The sequence below is a fragment of the Lemur catta genome, chromosome 1 (genome assembly GCF_020740605.2).
Source record: "Lemur catta isolate mLemCat1 chromosome 1, mLemCat1.pri, whole genome shotgun sequence".
Taxonomy (NCBI): Eukaryota; Metazoa; Chordata; class Mammalia; order Primates; family Lemuridae; genus Lemur; species Lemur catta.
The window spans coordinates 26,771,637-26,786,059 of record NC_059128.1 but is presented as its reverse complement, the minus strand read 5'-3'; the positions used below and the strand labels follow the sequence as shown (position 1 = coordinate 26,786,059).

Here is a 14,423-nt window from a genome sequence, read left to right as displayed (position 1 = left end):
AGACATGCCAAAGCATAAAAGGAAAGAAATGTATGTCCTCTGTTCCCTCCTACTTCCCACCCTTTCAGACTTTTTCTTTTTCAGACTCTAGCAGGCCCGGACAGACTTACACAATTACCAACAGATACATGTAACTTGCTTTTTTATCACTGAATAACATACTATAAGTATCTATCCTTGTCATGATATACTCTGAAAAGTTCCTTATTCTTTTTAACAGCTATATATACTCTTCCATCCTGTGGATATATTTAACCAGTCACCTACTAATGAACATTTAACATTCTGTACTTTGAAAATTCTGGTCTTATGTGACGAAGCCGTGGGCAATCTACCAATGTATGAGGGTATTAGCTTGCCCACAGCCTCAGCATTTGTCCAGAAATTTAAGCAGTGATAGTACATATGGATTCCATAAATGTTTTAGAGGTAAAGTTAAAAAGCCTTTCTGTTTCAATTTCCTTTATTTTTTTTTTTAGACAGAGTCTCACTCTGTTGCCCAGGCTAGAGTGCCGTGGCTTCAGACTAGCTCACAGCAGCCTCAAAGTCCTGGGCTCCGGCAATCCTACTGCCTCAGCCTCCCAAATAGCTGGGACTACAGGCACATGTCACCATGCCCAGCTAGTTTCTTTCTATTTTCAGTAAAGATGGGGTCTCACTCTTGCTGAGGCTGGCCTCGAACTCCTGAGCTCAAGTGATCCTCCCACCTCAGCCTCCCAGAGTGCTAGGATTACAGGCAGGCGTCACCATGCCCGACCTTTTCTGGAACATTTAGATTTCTTATCTTCTTATAGGTCATGACTAATTGGTACCACCAGAATCAACTGGTTCCAGCTTCTTCAGATTCAATCTCCCTTATGGCCCAGTCTGTCCACTTTCCTCCTGCTGCCACTGCCCAGATTCAATCTCCACCACTTCTCATCTGGGTACCTCGATAACCTCCTCCCAGCCTCCAGGCATGCCTGCAATAGGATACCCGGGAATCTTTTGAAAATACAGATATGATCATATAACTCTTTGCCTAAGATCCTTCAGGGACTCCTGTCATTCTTGAGAACTGAGTCAGGGCTACCCATGACCTGATCCCTGTATATTTCCACGATTCCCTCCCCTACAAGCCATGCTTCAGACGGGGAGGGTGACGTTCAGTGGACAGGAAGAGAAGGAAGGGGATAAAACTAGAGAAGGACGTCAGAGACTTAGGCAGGAATTAGAATGAAATGCCATATTTAGGAGTTTGGATTTTATTTTGATGTAGTCGAAAGCCATTGACAGACTGTAAGCAGGAGTATACCATGATCTAAAGTATAAATTAAGCTTTTGAAAAGATCACTCTGGATGCTACATGGAGACTGCATTGAAAGGAGCAAGAATGGAATTTTGGAAGCTATTGCAGAACTACTTGCAGTTCTCCAAACACAACTTGCTCCTTGAAGCCACTGGGGATTTATTCTTCCTAGAACATCTTCCTCTCCTCCTCTAGCCAAGTCTCTCTTTGAAAAGTCACTGCCCTTTGCCTAGATCCCATCAGGAGGTATAAAGAGTCCCTCCTCCACACTCCCATAGCTCCAGTACCTACATCTACAGAACAGAACACAGTGTGGTCTCCCCAACTAGACTGTGACCGATTCAAGAGTGGGAATTGCTTTTTGCCTTTTTTTTTTTTTTTTTTTTAGCTGTGTGCCTCGGTGCTCAGCACACGTGCACTCAATAACCTTTGATGACTAAATGAACAGGTGAATGGTGTAATTGTTTTAGGGCCAACACTACTGTCCTCCTCGCCCCCAACCCCATCTAATTACTGTTGTGGCACCTGCTCCCTCATCCTCCTGCTCAGGTGATGATCTTCATCTTGCTCCTATTTCTCTAAGCAAATGGAAACAATAAGACAAGAACTTCCACACACACACCACACCACACCACCACCACATCTACCTGTTTACCTACAACTGTGTCCACACACTCTCCTTTCTCTCCTTTTGTTCTGGATGAACTGTCCACGGTCCTAATTAAGGCCAACCCTTCCACCTGTGCATCACTCCAATTGTTCCTGCTTTCTTGCATCTGCATTGTTCCCTTTCTAATGAATCATCCCCATCAGTACACAAATATTTGTAATATCTCACACCTTAAATTTTAAACAGGGAAAAACCCCTTGAAATCCCACATCAGCCTCCAGCTACAATTTCATTGTTCTGCTTCACTTTATAGAACTCTTTGAAAAAGGTGAATATGCTCACTGCATTAATTCTTCTCCTCCTATTCTTTTTTATTTACTTTTTACATTTTTTTTGTTTTTTAGAGATGGGATTTCACTATGTTGCCCAGGCTGGCCTTGAACTCCTGGGCTCAAGCAATCCTTCCAAGTAACTGGAATTACAAGCAAGCCACTGTTCCTGGCTTCCTGTTTTCTCTTGATCCCACTCCAATTAAGCTTTCACGCCCACTGCCTTAGGGAAACAGCCTTTACCCAGATCACCAAGGACCTCTATATTGCCAAAGCCAATTGGCAATTCTCAATCCTTATGCTACGCGGCCTACAAGCAGATTTTGACATGGTCAGTCACTTCATCCTTTTCTGGGCAATCTACCACTACCAAGTTGCTATTGCAGCCCAATGGCTGGCTGCCTCCCTGCATCTAGAAAGGTCCACGTGTAATGTAGTACCCCATCTACTCACCAGTGCCCAGTAGTTGAGTGTGCACAGTCTCATGGAAAATGATAACTGCAGGACCCAGAGTGGATAAAGGGACATCCAGGCCACAGCGGGCAGTGGTAGCCTTGAGCTCCTTGGTAAAGTGCTTCAGATAAGCCTCTGAGGCGTCCCCAAGGAATTTGAAGAGGTCATTATGCAGCCGGTCTGCATGAGTTCGATAGATGACCAGGTCTGAGATGGCCAGGACCTTAAGTAGCAGCCGTGTTCTCTGGCTTAGATTCACGGTAGCCCCCAAAAGCCCCTCCGTGTCTATCACTGCTACTTTGTGGACCGGGTCATAGGCTGCCCACACTCCCACGGTGCAGGACTCCTGGGCAGGGGAGGTTTTGAAGACTTCACGGCCATAAAAGAAAGTATGGTTGAGAGTATGAGACTTTCCATCACCAGTATTTCCAAAAATGGAAACCACCTTCAGATGCTGATCAGGTTTGCAGTCCAATTTTCTAATAAAGTCCTCTTCGTTTGTTACCTTTAAAAAAAAAGACAATGAAATACAGAAGCTGCAAAATAGCTAGAAACACAAGAAGAACAAGTGCTTCCCAGGGTCAAGGTCCTTGCTTGACTTGTCAAGGTGACAAGGAAAGGAAGCTCCAGGATAAGAGCACCCCAACCTCCCACCTGTAGCAAACGGTTCACAGGAGCTTCTAAGCCTCAGTCAGTATAAGAACTTAGTAGTCATGAAAGAGTTAAAACTATAACACTCTGAGAAGAAAACAAAGTAATTAATCTTTGTGACCTTGGATTAGGCAACAGTTTCTTGACACCAAAAGCCCAAGTAGCAAAAGCAAAAATAGATAAATTAGACTTGATCAAAATTAAAAACTTGGTGCTGCAAAGAACACCATCAAGACAGTGAAAAATCAATCCACAGAATGGAAGAAAATATTTGTAAATCAAATATCTGATAAGTGACTGGTGTTCAGAATACAAAGAAATCTTATAATTCAACAATGAAGTCAAGTAACCCAATTAAAAAATAAGCAAAGAATTTGAATAGACATTTCTCCAAAAGAAGATATGCCATCAACCAATAAGCACATGAAAAGACACTCAACATCATTAATCATTAGGGAAATGCAAATCAAATCCATAATGAGATGCCACTTCACATCCACTAGAATGGCTATGATCAAAAACACAACAATAAGCATTGGCAGGGATGTACAGAAATTGCAATGCTCACTGCTGGTGAGAATGTAAAATCACAAAGCCACTCTGGAAAATAGCCTGGCAGTTATACACAGAGTTACCATATGATGCTAATTCCACTAAACAGATGTCCACACAAAACTTGTATGTACGTGAACATTCATGGGAGCATTATCCATAACAGCCAAAAAAGTGGAAACCACCCAAACACCCATCAACTGATGAATGGATAAACAAAATGTGGTATATCCATACACTGAAATACTATTCAGCTATAAAAAGCAATCAATCTGCTTCCACCCCTTACTTCATTATGCATTTACTTTTCTCACCTTTAGGATATTTCTTAAATGTGTTCTTACTTTGACCTGGCATAGCAGAAATTCTTATTTATGTCTTAAGTTTCCTGTCAGGACTGTATCAGTTCCTCCTGTATAGTCTTCCTAATTCCTTGCTCACTAAACTTCAGAGGGGGCTCAGAATGCTGTATTGAGACTACATAGTTCTACTGTTGGCAAATAATGACCCTTGTATTGAAGTAATGTCTACTGACCTAGTATTGGTTTCTTTTTTTTAACTATACTATTGTATTTTCCTATACTTGTATGATTGGATAGAAATGGATGAGACTAGTATTTGGAAGGAATTGTACATCTGAAAGATTCTGCTGGAAAATGTATTCTGAATCATTTCAATTAGTTTTCCAGTGGGCCAGAAAAATTACTATGATGGCAGATTTTCCTTAAATCCATGGGAGACTTTTTATTTAAGTTTCACTTACCTAAACTTAGACTGGGAGAATGAGAAAAGCATATGAAATATCATCACATTTCTCTTATTCTAAAGACAATGAAATACTTTTCAGTTATAATTATAGAATTTGTAATATTTTGTATTATATTTCCAAAGTATTTTTTTATTAGTAATTCAACTCACCAAATATGTTTCTGAAGTGGACAAGTGACAGTTTGCCCCCCACCCCCACCCCCAATTATCAGATAGAGAGGCTAAAGTTCAATGATTTTCTCTCTAGAAATAATAAAAATAAGAAGTATTAATAGACATGCCCAAAAAATTTGTGAAATGAAAGTAACTGGCTATCAAATAATATTTGCTTGATACTTCTGGGGGAGGGAGGGGAAGGAATGAAGTACTGAGACCTTGAAACCATGGTAAGTGAAAGAAGCCACACACAAACGGCTACATGTTATAAGTTTCCATTTATATTAAATGTCCAGAACAAGCAAATTCACAAAGACAAAAAGCAGATTAGTGGTTGCCAGTGGCTGAGAAGAAGAGGAATAGGGAGAAGCTGCTAATGAATACAGGGTTTCTATTTGGAGGGATAAAAATGTTCTAGAATTAGATAGTGGTAAGAGTTGTATCACTTCATGAATACACTAAAAACAATGAATTGTATACTTTCAAAAAACATTTACTGAGCAAGAGTAAGACCCTATCTCTACAAAAAACAGCAAAATTAGCCGGGGGTTGTGGTGCACGCCTGTAGTCCCAGCTACTCAGGAGGCTGAGGCAGGAGGATCACTTGAGCCAGGAGTCTGAGGTTGCAATGAGCTTTGATCACGCCACTGCACTCTAGCAGAGGCAACAGAGCGAGACTCTGTCTCAAAAAAATAAAAATAAAAAACTTTATTGGTCAAACTTCATCTACCCATAATTTCTCTGCTAATAGTTTAAAGAAAATTGAAGTCCCTATAAAAAGCCAGGCCAGGAAGGAAGAGACGTGGGGCCAGTGAGATCCCAGATTAGAGCTCCAGAAAGATGCTCAGAGCTCCTACTCTCAGGACACAGAACCCTGGAGTCAAAGCTCCTAATCCAAATAGGTTATGCTGACTCCAGCAAAAGGAGTGATAAACCTTCACACCATCTTCCAGCCATCAAAGACAAAAAAAAACCACCTTTCTGATTCTCAAGCATCCGTTGGTTCAATAAAGAGCAATTAGAGAAATAGACAGAAGCTGGGTGGCTCAATCCAGTGCCTTGGGAGGTCAATGTGAGAGGATCACTTGAGTCCAGGAGTTTAAGACCAGCACGGGCAACATAGTGAGACCCTGCCTCTACAAAATATTTAAAAATTAGCCAGGTATAGTGGTGTACACCTGTAGTCCCAGGTACTCAGGAAGCTGAGGTGGGAGGATCACTCGAGGCCAGGAGGTTGAGGCTGTAGTGAATTATGATGACGTCACTGCACTGTAGCCTGAACAAAGACACTCTCTCTTAAAAAAAATTAAAATTAAACAATAATATAGACAGAAAATATGATACACCCTGGTTTCCTATAGCCTCATCAAGATGGTAAACCACTCAATATTCTATTAATGACGTCACTATTGTTTCATTAAGAGCCTGAATGTTAATGATAATACTAACAACTCACTGAATGCCCACTCCTGTGACAGTGCCCTTCACTAACTCCCCGAGGGCAGGACCATGTCTTTCTTATCTTTACATGCATAGCACTTAGGACACAGCCTGGCACATGGGAGCTCAGTGTCCAGTTACTAAATGAACGAATGAGTGAACGAATGCCAGGCACTCTGCTAGATAATTTAATCACTTTTCCCCACCATGCATCTTCCACAGGGCTAAACACACAGCAGCGTTCCATAAACTCGGTCCTGGGCTAACTGATCTAGCAGACAACTGCGGGAAAGAAGTTACATAGAACCACCCATTTGGCCCAGTGTCACTCGGCCACTCTGGTTCCAAGTTGCTAAGTTGGCCAACAAGAGAAACAAAACAAAAGCTCCGTAAACCTCCACCAGCACGGAGTCAAAGTCAGGGTGGCCAGATGGGTGAACCACCGACCTTCTCAAACAGCCCTGGCGGGGAAGACTAGGCCTAAGGATGTTCTCCCTGTGGAAATCTACTCTGCCAGGGATCTGTTCAATGCAACAGCAACTGTTATCCAGAATATCAAAGGGCAGGCACCTGAAAAGGGGCATGTGAGAGCCTTTAGGTACAGAATTAATGCCTCAGGATTCATGGCAAATGCCTACCAAATGATGTACATAATATAGATAAATAACTAACTCATTTGGGATGGAAATAAAACACTCCCTGTCAGCTTTTGGAGATACTGGTTTGGCATGGGGTGTCCTGGAGCTGCAGTCCCCAACCCCCAGGCCAGTACCAGTCTGTGGCCTGTTAGGAATGGGGCGCACAGCAGGAGGTCAGCAAGTGAAGCTTCATCTGTATTTACAGCTGCTCCCCACAGCTCACCATCCCCCCCACCCCCCACCAGTGGAAAAATTGTCTTCCATGAAACTGGTCCGTGGTGCCAAAAAGTTGGAGACACTGTCCTGGGGTACACTAAGCTCACCTGTTCATGTGTTGGGCATGTGCACCTGATTCCACTGCAAAGATCTCTGGGTCGAGGAGCTCAAAGCCCTAGGCTGGTTTTTTTACTGATGAGCAGTGGACGATCACTTAATATGCACCAACTGCATTTTTTTACGTGTAACCATCTCTGCTCCCCTGACTGGGTGGTAGTTGCTAATCAAATAAATAGATAAGTGAGAAAATTCCTGGCAAACTCCCATCACTTTCCTTTTTCTGCCTTTCATGCTATTTTGCTCCCTGTTATACTACTAAATTCATCCTTAACCTGTGGGTATTTTCCCCTGAGCCAGAAAGGAGAGAACAGCCTAGGCCTACACAAGTAGCAAGACTGGTTTTCTTCTTTTTTTTTTTTTTCCTGCTGTCCAGTCTTCAGAGAGCAAGACTGGTTTTCAATCAGGGAGGCAAAGATAAAGAAAAGATAAGAAGATTCCCTTTGATGAGGAAAGGAAGAAACCAGAAGGGAACAAGGCTCCTGCTCTACTAGTTCTGCCTGTCCACAATGATCCCACTTTGCTCCACTCCTGGAGTGAATAAGCTACCTGACTGTGGGCCCTGCCAACCGGCCACCCCACCCAACTCTACAGTACCTTTGAAATGGTCTTTGGCCCTTACACAACAGAAAAAGCAGGAACAGCACCAAAGCTACCCCTCCCCAACTTCTGCCTTCCATCCTCCCTGAACTTGCTAGACTCAGATCTCAGGCAAGACAGAAACACCCAAATTCCACTCCTGACCTTGCCACTGTGTGGCCATGTGAGAGTTACTTAACTATTGGAGCCTCAGGGAAACGAGGTACTAACAGGTTGTACAACTCCTAGGGATACTGAGAGGACTCAATGAGATAAAGTATGTAAAGAGCATAGCACAGTGCCTGGCACACTGTAAGCACTCGGTAAACGCGAGCCATTATTAGTTAAAGACCAGCCCACTGGGAAAAGCCCCAGGTGCGTGGCAGTAGCAGCTGGGCATGTACCTGCCTGTTGCTCATTCAGGGACTAATTCAGCAAGAGGGTGAGATCTAAACTGATTCTATCTAAAAACGAAAGATCTCACTGCTTGCTTCAGATAATTCCTTTCCTTTCCCTTTAATCAAAACATATTATTATTATTAATGCTGGCTTTATAGCTGGCTTTTAGTAAAGTAACCATCTAACATTGTATTAATCTTTAAGAAACCTAACAGTACCCTACCCCTCCCTCTTTCTCCCTCCATTTCACCCACAAAGATTTTTACTATGTATAGAATTCCAAGAGGAGTTTGTAAAATGAAATATAACAAAACTCAATGATCCCCATTGTTCTAATTTAGAATTCAGAACAGTTCATGGTAGTGAAAAGCATCCAGCAGTCTGACTCCAGCAGATAAAGAGAACGATGACAGTCTCTCCCTCAAGAGATTCCTTCTTAGCCCTCAGAGAATCATTCCAGAATGAAAGACCATACACGGGCTTTGTTCTGAGGAGGCCTGGAAAGGGAAAAGCAAGAGATGCGGAAGGAAGTGAAGAACCTTGGAAGGGGGTAAGTTCAACAGCAACAGAGAACAGTTGGAGACTCTAGAAGTTAAACCCCAAAGAAACCAGAAAACATTCTGAAGGAAAGTAGCTCAGCATCAAGATCTTTTCAATTCTGGCCATTGTATTAAAAAAAATCTAATTTGTACCAACTACGATCATAACATCCCTCTAAATTTGTATAAAGGTATTCCCTGTGACCAAGGACAAAAATCAGGTCCTTCCCCAAGTAATGGAAAGAGCTATGGGAAGCTTGGTTTCTCCCATTACAACCAAATGCTTATAACAAATTCCACCCCTGCAGTAACAAATTATTTTATACCTTTGAATTGAGATCCTAGAACTAACCTAAGTTAATAGTTATTCCCAAAACTAAGGTCCTACTAATGACTTTTATTTGTAGGTTTCCAGTTTATTTTGTGTTCAATCCATTTTTGGCTGAGTCTAATGGAAGAGAGAGAACCAGAGAAACCAAGTAAGATTCTCACACTTATCAGAACTGGGACCAGTACCCCCAAAAGGCACCTAGAACCTGATTCCTTCATTTATTCAACAGATACATATCAAACTTCATCTAACATCCAGTACTGACCTGATGAAGTTAGACCAACACAGGAATAGAACTTAGGTAGGAACATTTTCTTTCTTCTGGGCAAGGGGGAGGAGAAGTGAAAGGCGAGGGACTCTTCCTTGAAAAATCCAGAGCCACCTTCATCATACTGAAAAGAACTTCAGGCAATGATTTAAGTCCATGGCCTAATTTTCAAACAGGATTTTACTTAAACTATGTCAAACAGATCAGTAGCCAGTCTATTTTGAAGCCCAAATGACAAGGAGATTCCGTTCCAACGGCAAGCCCCTGTTGCCAGGAAGTTCTATTAAACCTGTCCCCCAGCACAGCAAGTTCAGAATATTTCCTTTCATTCTATCTTAAAAGGAGTGTAAATATTGTGTTTATCCATGTATGTGTTGCTAGAGCTTCACGTGAAAACACAATCATTTCTCAATCAAATGTTTTCTTAAGACACTGAAGTCACAAGGTTGGTCTCACAAACACACTGAGCACATTTGGCAAGGGCCAAGATCACTTCCTTCTACTCCAGTGTCCCCAAAGTGTTCCATTACTTGAGAGGTCGGGAATTCTCCTCCCATGTCTTATAACTACCAGTGGTGCGTCTGACACTTTGCCGCACAGACACTGCCTGCCGCTCCTCTCCTATCCTCACAGGAAAGAGAATGTTTCTATGGAGAGATGATCCACAAATTCTTTAAAAAGAAGTCATTTTTAGCTCTATGATCGGTTTCTTTGACCACACCCAGTTCAGCTCTCCATTTATATGTGCATAAAAAACTTTCCAAGGCAAAGCTGAATTCTGAGTACAGACTGGAAATACCGAGTCATACTCAAGACCCACATCATCCTCAAGGGACCTTTCTGAAGGGCTTTTGGATGAGAGATGCAGCCCCCTCTTAAGTGGCATGGTCTACCCATATTTGGCCAGCTATGAAACCAGATGTAAGCTCTGGTAAAGGCCCTGGGACTTAGCAGTAAAAGCTAAGCTAGACAAACCAGGCTAGACTAGACAAGAAAGTGAGTTTCAAATCACACCATGGGCAAAGCAGTCAACCCATCACTTACTCAAAGCCTCCATTCCCACCCACCATCTCTGTTAACATTTTCCTATTCATCCCAGCAAGAACGTACTCCATGCTGGCAGGATCTGGTCAGTGCTATTCATCACTGTATCCCTAGCACCGCACCTGACACATAATAGGAAACCAATATGTATTTCTTAATAAATGAATGAACACAGCACAGAATGTCTAGATGCTATATTCTCTCTGGGGGAGGGAACAGTGCAGTTCCACCATTAAGGGTTCAACCAACCTGACTCTACCATTCACTGACTTTAGAATAACCCTGAAGAAGTCATTTAACTTAACTTCTCTGGGCCAAGTGTCATGCCTCATGCCTGTAATCCCAGCTCCTGGGGAAGGAGAGGTGGGAGAATCACTTGAGCCAGGAGTATGAGACAAGCCCGGGGCAATATGGCGAGACCCTGTCTCTACAAAAAATTAAAAAAATTAGCCCGGAGTGGTGGTACACACCTGTAGTCCTAGCTACTTGGGAATCTGAGGCAGGAGGATTGCTTGACCCCAGGAGTTCGAGGTTATTATAGTGAGCTATGATCACGCCACTGTACTCTAGCCTGGGTGACAGAGTGAAACCCTGTCTCTTAGGAAAAAAAAATCATCAATGACTTTTCCGGGCCTCAGTTTGCTCATCTGTAAAATGAGGATAACAACACAATCTACTTCACAGGGTTGTTGTGAACAGAAAATGATATGATATACAGCAAGCACTTAGCACAGTGGAGGCACGTAGTAAATGCTAGAGAAGTACTGACTGACACAATTGTTGTAGTTGCCCTGGTCTGCCCCTGAGCCACAGTCATTGCTGGCACAGCCACAGAATTTCATCCCACTATCCCAAGTAAAAACCCTCCTTAGGGAAGGTTTCCAATAAACGTCTCATTAAAGAAATAGGGGTAACTGGACAAGGAGGATACTTAATACTTACCACTCCCTCCTTCAAAAGGATTTATCTTTTCAACTTAAAAAAAAAGCTGTAAGATTGCATAATGTATATATTATGCATAAGAAAGCATTTAGTCTTCTTTAAAAGAACAGTGTGACATGATTCCAAGTATTACAACACCAGAGACTCACTAAAATGTCCTCACAGTTGATGCTGAAGATCTTAATAGATGACACAGCTTTACAAGGAGATCTTTGGTGTCTGAGGTGGAGACTAAAAGCGGCCTGATTTCTGTTCTACATGGAATATGATAGTGGATCCCTGGTGAAGTAAGTACAGCACATAACTCTTTAGAATTAATAACAATTAACTTTAAATTCTTATAAAATTTGATCCTAGCACTTTGGGAGGCCAAGGTGGGAGAATCACTTGAGGCCAGGAGTTTGAGACCAGCCTGAGCAACACAGTGAGACCCCATCTCTACAAAAAATTTAAAAATTAGCCAGGCATGGCGGTGCACCTATAGTCCCAGCTACTCGGGAGGCTGAGGTAGAAGGATCACTTGGGCCCAGAAGTTTGAGGTTGCAGTGAGCTACGACGATGCTACTTCACTCCAGCCCAGGCAAGAGAGCAAAACCCTGTCTCAAAAAAAAAAAAAAAAAATTTATAAAATGCGTTACAAATTTGTTAAAGCCGTTAAGACTTAGTGCCCTTTATATCTCCCTCAATTGTCAGCACATAGTTAGCACTCCTTAAATGTTTGTTGAATTAAATTATTTATTCACATTAGCTCATACTATGGCTTGTATATTTATGTCCCCTCCAAAATTCACGTAGACACCTGTAATCCAGCACTTTGGGAGGCCAAGGTGTGAGGATTACTTGACGCCGCCAGGAGTTTGAGACCAGCCTGAGCAACATAGCAAGACCCATTCTCTACAAAAAAAACTTAAAAATTAGCCAGGCATGGTCGTGCAGGACTTTGAGGTTGCAGTGAGCTATGATCAAGCAACTGTACTCCAGCCTAGGTGACAGAGTGACAACCCGTCTCTCAAAAAAAAAAAAAAAAAAAGAAATGAACTACTAAGACAAGAAAAACATGGATGAACCTTAAATACATTATATTGAGTGAAAGAAGCCAGACACAAAACAATACTATATGATTCTATTTATATGAAATTCTAGGGAGGTCAAATCCCTGATCTATAGCGATAGAAAATAGACCAGTGATGGCAGAAGACTGACTTCTTAGAGGCACAGGGGAACCTTTTTGGGTGGCAGAAATATTCTGTGTCTTGATTGTAGTGGTGGTTACACAGATGTATACATTTATCAAAACTCATAGATTGTACAGTTAAAATGTATACATTATATTATGCATAAATTATATCTGGATAAAGTTGATTTTTAAAAAGACATGGTATATCAAATGGTGAGATTAAATACACAGTACGAAGAAAAGTCAGAAGACAGGAGAGGACCATAAGGTGGGGAAAGGGGTTGCTCTTTTAAATATAGTTGTCAAGGAAGGCAGCACTTCAAAACCAAAGCCTTTTTTAGGCCAATCCTTTTTTTATAAAAATGGAGCAAACTCAATTTTCTGTGGTAATGGAAGGAAAAGAAATATCATGAACAATCTAAAATAGTACATAAGCCTCAAATCATTTATGTTTGGTTCTAGAAAGAAACTCCTTTCCCCTGGCAATGGTAGATTTAATTTCTTAATTCATGAAAGGGATGAGGGTAGGGGAGGAGAGGGAGAAGGAGGGAGAGGGAGAAAGGAGGGGAGGAGGGAAATAACCCAGACTTCAATAATAGAGTTTATTGAGACATGGAGTGAAAACAATAATAGTGCACCCATGACCTACCAATTACAAACTAAACCCATGGTCACCGGGACCATGACCAGGGTGTGCAAAAATGAACTGTGGAATCCTCAAGTAACCTCTCCTCAAAGACAAACACAAAACAGAGCTGGTTCTTCCAGGGAATGAAGGCCTCTGCCATCCCTCCCCAGACTCACTTAATCTCTGAGTTTTCATTTTAATTTTTTCAGAGAGATTACTCAAATTTATAAGGCACACAACTGACACTCAATAAATGTTTATGACTGTTGTTGAATGATACATGTAAACTGTACTGAGCTCTTTGAAAGAAAAGGTTATGAGAGATTATGGAACAGTTTAGCCACGTAGATGACATATTCACCAGAAAGAAGGGACTGAGCTAGACAGTAGAGGAATTTCTAGAATGATCTCTGACTGCTTGCTCAGGATTATCTTGTCCCTTAACTTGAATCTGAGGTGTCTGCGACTACAGGCCAAGACCAGGCTCTGTCAGTTCTTTTCAAGTAATCTAGCACCTAGAGTCAAATTCCCTGAGAAAGACAGCAATAATCCAGTCTCAAGTAAAACGAAATCAGGAAGGGAAAGAAAATTCCAGAAGCTACCTGAAAGTCAAAGTTTGTCCTTCAGTGAAGTCAAGCCAGGTGCTTACATATAGCTGGCATCCATCTCTGCCTAAGAACTCAGCCACTAACCAAGCTGACCACACAAACTGGTCAAACAGAGCTTCTTAAGCTCTGGCCAAAAGTCATTAAAAAGAGGGAAAAAATGAACAAAACATACTCCAAGGAAGCATCCACCCTTTCCTGCCTTCAAAAGTCCCTCTGTGTCTCCTCACATAGGTCTTTCTAATTCTTCTTGCCTAGAACGTTCTATACCCTTGTTTTCCTTCCCTTCTTTATAGTCTCCCCACAGCTTTCCTCTGACCTCCCATCGCCAATCAAATGTGCTCAATACATTTAGGAGTTCTAATCTCAGATAGAAACGATCTCATGGGAGCTCCTCCCAGAGCGGGCAAGACTCCCCAGAAAAGTCTGGGCAGCCATCAGAAGTGTTTCTGTGCTACATAATCTCCAGGATAAACTCAAGGGTGGTGCAGCCAGTAGATGCATCCACAGGGAAGACATTTACAATCAAATTAATAAGAAATCTGCCTATTATACTAACCCCAGCTCAAAAAGCCAAATGCTTGCCCAATCCCAGAAAAATCAATCACTTCAACGAATTGACAGACTAGAAAAAACAGAATCACACAAACTGGAGGTAACTTAAAGATAGGTTCCCTAAAAAGCTGACTCACA

General features: G+C 41.9%; 1 protein-coding gene across 4 annotated transcripts in view; it reads right to left on the bottom strand.

The window, feature by feature from the left end:
* Window positions 1-14,423, bottom strand: part of ZFYVE1 (zinc finger FYVE-type containing 1) — a 46,295-nt gene that overhangs the window by 21,812 nt on the left and 10,060 nt on the right. For all 4 annotated transcript variants that reach the window (XM_045564448.1, XM_045564455.1, XM_045564470.1 and 1 more), the window contains exon 3: window positions 2,681-3,185. In XM_045564448.1, coding sequence (XP_045420404.1) covers window positions 2,681-3,185 — 505 coding nt within the window. The remainder of the gene's footprint in view (window positions 1-2,680; window positions 3,186-14,423) is intronic.